Source organism: Sinocyclocheilus anshuiensis, unplaced genomic scaffold, assembly GCF_001515605.1.
Source record: "Sinocyclocheilus anshuiensis isolate Anshui unplaced genomic scaffold, SAMN03320099.WGS_v1.1 scaffold472, whole genome shotgun sequence".
NCBI classification, from domain to species: Eukaryota; Metazoa; Chordata; class Actinopteri; order Cypriniformes; family Cyprinidae; genus Sinocyclocheilus; species Sinocyclocheilus anshuiensis.
This window is the reverse complement of record NW_015557102.1, coordinates 484804-496574: the sequence shown is the minus strand read 5'-3', so window position 1 is coordinate 496574 and position 11771 is coordinate 484804. Positions and strand designations below refer to the sequence as shown.

At 35.6% G+C, this 11771-nt stretch overlaps 1 protein-coding gene across 1 annotated transcript in view; it reads left to right on the top strand.

The window, feature by feature from the left end:
• The window catches only part of LOC107677609 (cytochrome P450 27C1-like), a 21567-nt gene extending 11906 nt beyond the window's left edge, over positions 1 to 9661 (top strand). The window contains exons 2-9 of the mRNA XM_016472564.1: positions 608 to 798; positions 3963 to 4162; positions 4292 to 4489; positions 4878 to 5041; positions 6993 to 7159; positions 7510 to 7591; positions 7708 to 7914; positions 9247 to 9661. Of these exons, the coding sequence (XP_016328050.1) occupies positions 608 to 798; positions 3963 to 4162; positions 4292 to 4489; positions 4878 to 5041; positions 6993 to 7159; positions 7510 to 7591; positions 7708 to 7914; positions 9247 to 9363 (1326 nt within the window). The 3' untranslated portion in view covers positions 9364 to 9661. The remainder of the gene's footprint in view (positions 1 to 607; positions 799 to 3962; positions 4163 to 4291; positions 4490 to 4877; positions 5042 to 6992; positions 7160 to 7509; positions 7592 to 7707; positions 7915 to 9246) is intronic.
• The last annotated feature ends 2110 nt before the right edge of the window (positions 9662 to 11771 follow it).

Here is an 11771-nt window from a genome sequence, read left to right as displayed (position 1 = left end):
GAAACTGTATGTTTGTGTGTATGTGTGTTTTAGCTTAGTTTTGATGTAATCTAGAATAGCCAATAAAATTAATGTTTCATTTATAAAGAATCATTGTTTGGTGTCATATAATTTTAAGGTTAAAACCTTTTTGCCAAAGATCCCTTGCTACCTAGCTTGTAGCTTACTTATCATAATTGTATTGACCGTGGCCAGGGAAATACAAAGATTCAAGTTGTTAAAATATACTAAGATCACCGGCTCGCTGGACGACCTTTGTTTTAAAGTGTAAACTATCAGATTTTAATTCAGTTTTAATCAGGTTGATTCAGAATTTTCAGATTCGAGTCCTTTCAAAACCTGAGCTAGAAATAAAATTAATGATTAATTCCCTTATAGAATTAACGACTTAAATTACAGTTAAGTCCCTACAACTGCATTAGACAAAAATGGTAGATGGTATTTAAACATTTTACAAAATGACACAACTCCTATTGAACTTTAGGTTACTCCAGGAAGGAGAGTCGATTTATTATCTGTGATGTACGTAAGTAGCTAAATGGCCTATTGTGTATGATAAATAATTGGCAATAAACAGACAATGATTTTTCCCCCACGCCTATTGCAGGTGGAGCATAAGCGCCTGTATGGTCCGATCTGGCGGTCACGCTTTGGGCCGTTTGATATGGTAAATGTGGCGACGGCTGAACTGATTGCACAGGTGATCCAACAGGAGGGCCGTTACCCAGTGCGGACTGATCTGCCTCACTGGAAAGAATACAGAGACATGAGAGGACAGGCATACGGAATTAATGTAGAGTAAGCACCTCTCTCCTTCACACATAAGTCTGCTGTGCCAAACCTGTTTGACTTTATTTTTTCTGGAGCTCTCAATCTTCTCAAGGACGCAAAAGCACCATAAAAGTATGATTAAAATCAGCCTTTATGACTCTTTACACCACATCGTCCAAGCAATACAATAGCTCTGTGTGCCAAACAGCACTAAATGTAAGATTATTCCATGATAATCTTTAGTTGAACCAAAGACTATAGAAATACAAAGAAGGTTCACGGCATCCGAAAGCTCTAAAATGCTGCCTTCAGAGGCAGCATTTCAAGGCATGAAGGCATCAAGGCATGTCCAAATACAAATTCTGCTTCACTTCCTGTCTCCGGAGGTACCTTCTTCTGATCGAATTTTGAAGGCAGCATAGATGTATCCTTCGCTGCCTTTGATATCCCACAATCCTGTGAGTTCCATACCGTGATGGTTGGGATAAAAAATTAAAGATGGCATCTGAAAGTTGCGTTTGGTGGTCAGGTTGTGGGTAAATGTATATTTCTGACTAACTTTTTGCACTTTTGATGTTATTTCTAGTGAGAAATCAGTATTATAATAATTAAATATTTGTTTAGTTATCACAAAAACTCGTTCTATTTTGTTGTAGATCATTAAACCGTTACGCTGCCTCAGAAGCCTGTCCGAAATAAGTTTCATGAGGTGCCTGCGTGCAAAATCGTTGCCTGCAAAGTCATTGCCTCATAAGGCAGCGAGGCAGCAAGTCAGCTGCCTAGGCTTTCGGACGCAGAATGGGAGAAAATGCAACGCGCAATATGGCGAAATAGTCCCACCTTCTAAATGAAAGAGCCAATCGCTGATTGGTAAAGTCATTGCGTCACAGCAGCGGCCGTTATGCAGAGTTCACACTGCACGATTTTAGCCCCGATTGTCACTCGCCGACAGGTTTTGCGAAATCGGAGGCAAATCGGTGCTTGTTCACGCGAGTGACAATCACACCGTGTGAATTATCAAAGACGCGATCTGAGAGAATCGCCAATGCGTCGCCGACGCCCATTAAATATTTGGCATGCTAAATATCTGGACCTGTCGGCAATTCAAAATCTTGCTGTGTGAAATGAGTTCTGACTGAAAAAAAACATCGGCGATGACGTAACAGCCAATGAGAGAGCAAGATAGACCACAATATTTACTCAATATATTTTTAATTTACTGTCTTTATCTGTACTTTTAATACATGAAATACCACTAGTTTTTATTGTGAGCAAGAACCTATATAAATCAGTCAAGTCAATGCGTTTCAAATTATAATCTAAAAATTCAATAAAAATTCAGTACTATGAAATACGTACATGTAACAACAGTAGGGTGCACCACATATTAAAAATAAGTGCATGAGGTATAAAAGTTTAAAACGTATTAAATTTTATTAAAAATATTATTATTAATAAAAATGATTACATTTACAATCATTATGAAATATTAAGGTATGTTGTAATGAGTAATGAATGTGACAATGGACAATGAAGATAACTATTTCCTTATCACTTCTCGCGTGCGTTTGGTTGTGAAAGTAGTTTGCGGACCAGACAAGAGTTGTCGGCGATTCTTCCTATTGTAAAGTCATGCTGTGTGTAACCTCCTGTCGCCGATCCATCGTGCAATGTGAAAACAGCAGCAACTGAATGCTACCCCAGATAATCATGCAGTGTGAAAACAATGGTGATCCGATGACTTTGAAAATCGTGCAGTGTGAACTCGGCATTAGAAGCTCCGGTTCCCATAGAAACCTGAGGCTAGACCGGCCAATGCGCATGCATAGTCATAAGCGCGATATAACTGCGCATGCGCATTGGCTGGTCTAGCCTGAAAAATAAGCTTTTTTTAATGCTATTTTAGCATAAGAAACAACATACATTGGGCCGTTCATTTCGTATTTTGTTGCTGATTTGAAATATGTAATTTAATTGCGACTTCAGCAAGCATTTTTTGAGATTTCAGGATTCCCCCATTCATTTAAATAGGACTTGGTCGAGTGAACAGACTTTCCTTGAAAGGGACTTTGGTTGAACTCAATAACCAGATCAATTCTATTCTATACAAATCATCCAGAGCACTATTGTGAATTGTATCAAGTGATTCATTAAAAAGATATGACTCAAAACTATTTCTGTCATGATTCCCATGAATGGTGGACCTCAAGATTAACCGAATTTTGGTTTGATTGATTGTTTGTCATTTTGGAATTTGACAGCCCCAGTCCTTTACTTAATATTCTTACTGATACACTATTGAAATGTTTGGCCAGAATTTCCTTCAAAACTTCAACCTTTGGTATTCAATGAATGAAAGAAGGTCATATGGGTTTGGGATGACATTTATAATAAATAACAAGTTCAGATGCAAAAGCCACTAAGTCCCATCTGAAATTTTCTTCTAAAATGAGCATTTTTTTCAGGCTCCTATGTGTAGGTTCAGTAATTTCACTTTAATGGCAATGAATTGGTTCTCTTTAGAAGAAAATTTCAGATGGCACTCGAAGGCTTTTGCATCTGAACTCTTCAAATAAATTGACAAAAGTTTCATTTTTGGAGTGGACTACACTACCATAAAAATGCCTGGTGACTTTTTTAAAAAGAAGAAAAAAAAATAGAAATAGAAATAGATTTTTTTTAGTCAGCAAGGACTCTTAAATTGATCAAACGTGACAGTAAAGACTTTAATAATGTTACAGAAGTTTTTTTTTTTAATTTAAAATAAATGCTCTTTCTTTTGAGCAAAGAATACTAATAAGAATATGTAAGAATGTATCATGGTTTCCACAAAAAAAATAAAAAATAAAAAATGAAGTAGCAAAACTGTTTTCAGTATTGATAACAATAAGAAATGTTTCTTAAACACAAAAAACCCAATGGCTGATAAAATTCAACTTTGCCATAAAAGCACATTTTTAAATACATTAAAATAGAAAATAGTTATTTTAAATTGTAATAATATTTTACAGTATACCTGTTTTAACTGTATTGTTGGTCAAATAAATACAGCCTTGGTGAGGGTAAGATACTTAATTTAAAAACTTTAAAAAAAAATCGTACCCACCCCAAGCTTTTAGATGATAATGTATTTCTTTAATGCCAATATTTGATAAAATCACCAATTTAGACATTTTTTCTGCGTTTTTCAGTACAGGCCCTGAGTGGTATCGCATCCGCAGTGCTCTGAACCCTAAGATGCTTAAACTGAAGGAAGTAGCAGCATATGCTCCCATAATTCACGAGGTTGTGTCTGATCTCCTACAGCGTGTGGAACTCCTGCGTCTGCGCAGTCCAGACCAGGTCACCGTCAAGGACCTCGCCTCTGAGCTCTACAAATTTGGCTTTGAGGGTATGTACAGATAGAGAATGGTAACAATATCCTGGAGCTCGTCGCAGTAATGTTTGAACAAACAGCACTATACTCTTGTGAAGTCTAGAATTTTTATTTTGACTGTGGTTTTTCTTTCCTGCTGTTCAGGAATCTCCTCGATCCTGTTCGAAACTCGGTTTGGCTGTTTACAGGAGGAAATTCCCACAGACACCCTGCGGTTCATATCTGCCGTCAATGACATGTTGGCGCTGTCAGAGATGGTTCTTTTTTTCCCACGCTGGACCCGTCACATCTTCCCGTTCTGGAAACGGTTTGTCCAGGCATGGGATGACTTGTATGGCGTAGGTATGCTAAAGTTTAATGTCTGCATTAGGGATGCACAATATATCATTAGCATATTGGTTATATACTGTATATATACGTCTGAAAGAAGAAAGTCATATACACCTAGGATGACTTGAGGGTGAGTAATTTATGGGCTAATTTTCATTTTTGGGTGAACTAACCCTTTAAGACTGGTTTTGTGGTCCAGGGTCACATATAAAAAATTCCAATATATACATTTTTCATTTTATAAATATCTTTACTGTCACTTTTGATCAATTTGCATCCTTGATTAATTTCTTTAAAAAAAATCTTAACCCAGACTTTTAAATGGTTGTGCATCGGTGGTTGTGAGACAGAAGCATAACTGATTGTCCTTTCTCTCTTTGTCTGTTGTACCTTTGTTCAGCCCGGCGTCTGATTGATAAGAAGGTGAAGGAGATACATGATCAGGTTGAGCGTGGAGAGGAGGTGGAGGGCATGTATCTCACCTACTTGCTGTCCAGCAATAAACTCAGCTTAGGAGAGATGTACATCAGCCTGACTGAACTTCTGCTGGGAGGTGTGGATACGGTGAGAACGTGTGTTTATTTTCATCTGGAAGCAGTTGAAGAGGAAGCAGATTAAGCAATGTGATTTGCTGTTAGTCCGAAATGAATCATATTCCAAAAAAACAATATCCTGCACCACTGGTTCAGTTGTTGTGGCAACTGGGTGTTTTCTAAATGTACCTGCAGAAAACAAGAGAGAAGGTAAGTTCCTGAGAAAGGAAGGAACATGAGAGAAACACACAGGCACAATTTTGAAATTTTTTTTTTTTAACTATTTATTAATGATACCAGAAAGTTAATATTGTTGCATCCCAAACTGATACTTTCCTTGTGAAAAAGAAGTACACTATAACATACTTTTAAAAAGAGTAATTATTACAGAAATAAGATACTTTAAAATAATAAACTTGTGCCAACTGAATGTAATTAGACAGCTAATTGCATGTTTACTACAATTAAGTGAAAATGTATTATAGTTCAAATATATATTAAATGCAATTTGTTCTTTTTGAACCACTTAAGTTAGACTTGAGTACATATTTATATGCACTTTTATAATTCTGTTGTCTTTGAAATATAGTTAGTGTATTGCCAAAAGTTCTGACATGCAATTATACTAAACTAAAATTTCTATTGAAACTTGTATGTCCTGTATTGAAATATATTGGTAATTATGCATTTGCAATGATAAAGTTGCAAATGTAAAATATATCAACTTGAAATGTAATACCAAATTAAACCCTACAGTTAAGATTATAATCAAGTACTTTACATGTCATCACAAAAGTTTAGTTTTTCAAAGCACGAAACACAAAAGATTATGAAAATGTAATGGTTTAAAATGTACTTTAAAGTAAAACTTAATTTGACATTATTACAAAGTGCAAGTGCTATGAAACATAGTCTTGTCACCGTTAAAATCTGCAAGTACAGTTTATTTTTTTAAAATGTATACTTTTAAGATTTGAAGTCACTACAAGTGCATTTTCAATGCAGTTAAGCACACTTCATTTTCACAAGGGTAGGGATGCATAAAACGGCATATTTTCAAAATGTACTAGTTGGTGGTTTTTCTGACTAACTAGTAAGTCCTGTATGACTAGGGTCCATCAGACCCAGGTCAGAATTACGAGGTAATTCTGACCTCATGTTTAGCCTCAACATACACATGTTCTAATCTAGAGATTCTGAAGACTCTAAACTCTGCTTGAAGGAGTCCCTCTAGAGTAGGGTTTGACACCATAGGATATGATCTTGTTCACAGGTTTTCAAAAAAGCTGAACTACTTTAACTGGATGCACCTTCTTAAAAACAGAATTATCATGACCAAAATTTCTTTCTACTAAAATTCTGATGGCCAAAAGCATCTGCCTTCTTGTGTACATATGTATTCATTATTTGGTCGCTTTTGGCCACTGGAGTCAACTTATCAAAATTCAATGCAGTTGTATTGCATTAGAAATTGTATTGTAACAAGTGGTATCCGCAAAGACAATCTTCACTTTCTGACCCGTCCTTGTAATTACTTTTAATCAATTGTGGTCAAGGTGAGTTCACACAGGGGATAACCACAGATGTAATCCACCACATTAACTTTAAACGTGTCCCACTATTGTTTCACGGACAGAACTTGTCGACGGTCTTATCTATCCCTAACTGATAAATAACCTTTAACATATTATGTACTATGTTCCTAATCTCTGTGTAAATGTCTGTCAAGGTCTCTCAGGGTCCGTCAAGGCCACTGTTTATCAGATTTCCAGCGCGTTTGGCTAAATTATGTCCTACATTTATGTGCATTCCTTGCTGATGTCTTAACCTGTTTCTGCAACGTATAGCTGCTGATTTGAGAGAGCCCCGCCCCCTCATCTTCTGGGCATATTTCACTTTGCCAATCAGGTGTCTGTATGATGACATCAGCTGAGATCTGTAAATGCATTATTTGATAAGCCTATTTTCTTTGTCCTTGAAAGACGTCCAACACATTATCATGGACCTTGTACCACCTCGCACGAGATGCAGCAGTACAGAACCGCCTCTATAATGAGATCGCATCTGTGTGTCCGAATAAAGAGCTGCCGACCGCAGAACACCTGACAAGGATGCCCTACATGAAGGCTGTCATCAAAGAAACTCTCAGGTGAGGGAAATCCATCCTAGTCCACCCCCAAACACTAAGTGCAAGGAAAACAGTGCTATTCTATCTTGAAAGGGGTGAAAGTGGTCATTTGTTTCCCACATTATGCAGGAGTGGCCAAACCTCACTCATTTTATACTGTGACAAAAATAACCTTTGCTCTGTACTTATTTAAACAAACAACTCACTTCATCAATAATGTCCTTTACAGTGATTTAAACATGCAGATTTCTTTTGGAGAAACAATGAATTTGCAGTGAACTCATTTCAAAATGTAGTACTTTGGTACCTTTGACAGCACCTTAGATAGATTCAAATGTATTTTCTCACAATATGCTGCTTTTTAATCATAGGATTTATCCTGTTGTCCCTGGTAATGGACGCCTGACTGTGGATTCGGAAGTAATTGTGGATAATTATTGGTTCCCTAAGAAGGTAACCACACAGACACGTGCACAGCTCAAATAGTTCTATTGAAACATGTAATACAGTAATTAAACCTGGCCTAACTCCAGCCTTCATGCGTTTTCTCTCTCTTTCTCTCTTCACAGACACAGTTCCATCTCTGTCACTACGCTGTTAGTCACGACGAGAGTAATTTCCCAGAACCGGAGCGCTTTGTTCCAGACCGCTGGTTGAGAGACAACCCGTCTCGCTCTCAGCATCACCCCTACAGTTCTGTCCCGTTTGGGGTTGGTGTTCGGGCCTGCGTGGGGAAGAGGGTCGCAGAGCTGGAGATGTACTTTGCCCTAAGTAGAGTAAGTATGACACTTTCACACTATCTGCAAGTTCAGTTTCACACCCAATAGTCAAAATATTCTGTTAAACCAAGAACAAAACCAGGTTGACAATATTGATTAGCTGTTTTCAATCAATCATTATCCCTAGATTCCAAAATATACATCCAAAGTCTGATAAATATACTTCCAAAAGTCTAAGCTTTCAAATTCTGTCAATTGTATAACAAAATTCTGACACACTTTAATATGGTGAGCCTCAGTTCATATGGCAAGTGCACATCAGTCCTCTTTAGTACTAGTTATAGCATGAAATAAACATAAATGAACATCAGAAGGCTTGTTGAAAGTACAGTACAACTCACTGAAAAGTATCATGTCTCATGTAATCGCTCAATCAGTGTTTCAACAGCGGTCAATAAAACAGCTTGTAAACAATGTTATGTAATGTGACATTTACCTCAGGAAAGCCTGAGTTAGCTAAAAAAAGACTAGAGAGGAGCATTTTGCTGAATATTTGCACTATATTACATAATCACTGTCTTATTTATGGTACGATTGAATAAATCTGTCATCAAAACATTTTAGAACATCCTCCATTTAAATGTTCATGTTTTAAAAATGAATTGGAGTAGAAACACATAGTTAAAAGGTTCATATAAAAACTGCCTTATGTACAGTTTAAATGTTTGTATACAACTAAGTTTGAGTGTTGATTATTATATCTAAAAAACTGCAATTGAATTTGGAACATGTTGTTCATTTTAACCATTAATTTTATAGTAGCAACTGACGGGGTTACCCTGTATAATTTACAGCATTAGTTTATATTTTCTTTTAAGTGTTCTTTTAAGAAAAATTTACATGTACTGTACCTGATAAAATTACAAATGCATCTATATCAAATCGGCTCAAAATCAAACCAAAAGCTTGTAAATTGTATTCAACTTCAATACCCGGGCCTATTGCTTTAGCTTTCATTGTTCGTTGCTAGTCTACAAAGTATGGACACGCCAGATGGAAAAGTCTGAGAAATATCACAAATGACATTATGTAGTGATGAAGAAAGTTACACTAATCAAATCTTATATTTAGTTTAGTTTTCCTTCACTATCTGATCAGCCCATTCATTAAAAAATATGACAGTTTAGATTTGTTAAAGAAATTCCATATATGCACAATTTAGATGTCTCTAAAACTAGTTTTCTTTAACTTTAAAGAAACCTTTAAATCGTCACGTGCATCCAAACTTGTTGATCTAATTTGAAGCTGATGTTTAAACTTCAGTTACCTCACTATTGTTATCTCTCTCGTGCTTTCATTAATTTAACACTTTGCCCTTTTACCCCACAGCTGATGCAACATTATGAGGTCAGAACAGAGAAGGGAGCCCCGTCGATACATCCCAAAACCAGAACCCTGCTCATTCCCTCCAAACCTATTGACCTACAGTTTATCCCTCGGGTTTGATGCCAGCCAGCTCCAATCAATCTGTTAACCAAAATCAGTACCTTTAATTCAAATAATTTTGCCTTAAAGTTTGCCTTTTGAGAAATTTTTGTGAAATGCTGTCTGTGGTAATTTATGTTAAAAGTGAAAAAAGAAAAAGAAAAATCACAACTGAGCTTAAATATTATAAGAGATATTTACAGCTGAGGTGTTCAATTCACCTAGGTTACATTATTAAAGAAGCATTTGCAAACAGTCTAAAAAAAATCCAATAGAGACATATGAGTACCGAGTCTCTTGCAAAATCACTATTGCTTTTTTTTAACAGCGTGAAGGGAAAGCAGGAAAGAGACAGAAGAAACAAAGACCTTCTGTTCATGTGTTGGTGGCAATGACTCTGCAGAGATACTACAGACAACAAAACCTGCTATTTGCTATGCCCATCAAGTATCTGATCAAGCAGAAAGAATGTTTTTAAAAAGACTCTATTATTTTTTTAATGATGCTATCTTTGCTGTTTTTAATATATTAATTTAATTTTGATGTTATGGCATTTGTTTAAACTTTAATCAAAAGACATTCTTTGGAAATCTACTCTTCCCTTGATATTTGTTCTGAGCCAGGATGAAAGCAACGGATTAACTAGAAAGTTTAACTGGAAACGGAATGAACTAGAAATGGTAGTTTATATAAATAAACCTGTTGCCAAACCACTCACATGTTGACTTGCATCTGTGACAAGCTTATTGCATTTCAGCTATTGCTAAGGCAGCAATTCACATTTTATTTTTGCGTACCTTGATGTACTGATATAAATTGAAATAAAAATTAATAAAAAGCTATACACATATTAAATAATAATAATAATGACATTACACTTAGCAACTAAAATATAAATTTAAATATACAATTAAACTAATTTACAATAACTATAATAGTAGGCTATCCAGATACTGATATAACAGTGGAGCTGTTTTTTGTATCAATAAAGAGCAATTTCAGTGTTTCAGTTGCAGTGCAATAATATTACAACAAGGACATTAACTACAGCTATAATAGTTAAGTGCATGTGATTCTCTGTTGCTCAAGAGTTTGTCAGACTTAGCTTTTGAAGCGACTTGGACGAGCTCATTGAGCAAAAGAATCAGCCGGGTGATTCATGTCACGTAATATCTACCTATTTCCAGTTTATATGTGTAAACTTGTTCTAAATTAAATATTTCTATTGAAGTATACCAGATTTTGCTCTGACTACTCAAGTTAAGGTACTTCATTAATTAGGCCTATGTCTTTATTGTTTACAAAGTGACAAAATGAACAAGGAGGAAATAAAAAGTTAAAGCCATTGCTCAGTTAAGGACTGGGAGTTAGCTTATATAAAGGTGTTGCAGGTAGCCTATCTTTAAAAAAAAAAAAAAAAAAGCTTGTTGTTTTATTATTAATGTGCATAATAGGCCTATTTTATCCAGTATATTCACACACGTATAGCAAATGATGCATAATGAGAGCATTTTTTAAATAATACTAATTTTTATAAAGCTTTTTCTGTCATTCCATATGCTTTTTAAGTACTGAAATAAATGGCTTTCATTAAAATTGGCTGACTCTCGACTGTAAATGTTATCAAAACTAGTTTTATTTAAATATAGCTAAAATAGCTCCTTGTTGCAAAAAAATAAAAGTCACAGCTTCAATGAGAAAGTAGCTACATTTGGCAACAAAATCCCCAAATTGGCAACACTGCCTGCTATCAGTCAAATCTGACTCCTGCAACTCTTGTTGGATGTAGGGTTGCCAAGTCCGCGTTTTTTCCACAGAATTGGGCTACTTTTAAACTGTTGCCATGGGTTTATTTTCCCAAGTGGGTTAAAGGTTTGAAATATTGCATAAATTACATTTGACTGAAATGCCTGTATTTAAATATTTTGCATTCAAGTTCAACCTGTGATAAAACTTTCATGGACTTTTTCATTAACTGTTCCCTCCTGGTGGAATGAAGCGGAGTTTAATCATTTTCAAGAAACGGCTAAAAAAAACCTCTCTTTCATCTTCATTTGACCCTCTAACTCTAGCACTTTATTCTAATGCTAATTCTAATTTTATCTGCTTGTTTTTTTAATTAAATAAACTTGACCCTCTAACATTTGCACTCTAACTAATTGTTTTATTTAAAAAGAAAAGAGCCTTTAACACTAGCTTTTTCTATTCTATCTACTTGTTTTCTTTTTATTTATTCTAAAAAGAAAACAAGCGAACAAACAAAAAAAACCTTGCTACGTATACCGTGTTAGGCGAAACCCTGCAACCTCAACCAAAATATGGTCACCCTATCAAAACCAATAAAGCCATCTCTGACTGTATTTACATTCTCTAGTTTTCAGTTGTTGCAAACCGTGAAATCCTGATTTTGTATTCTACAGATGGATTTA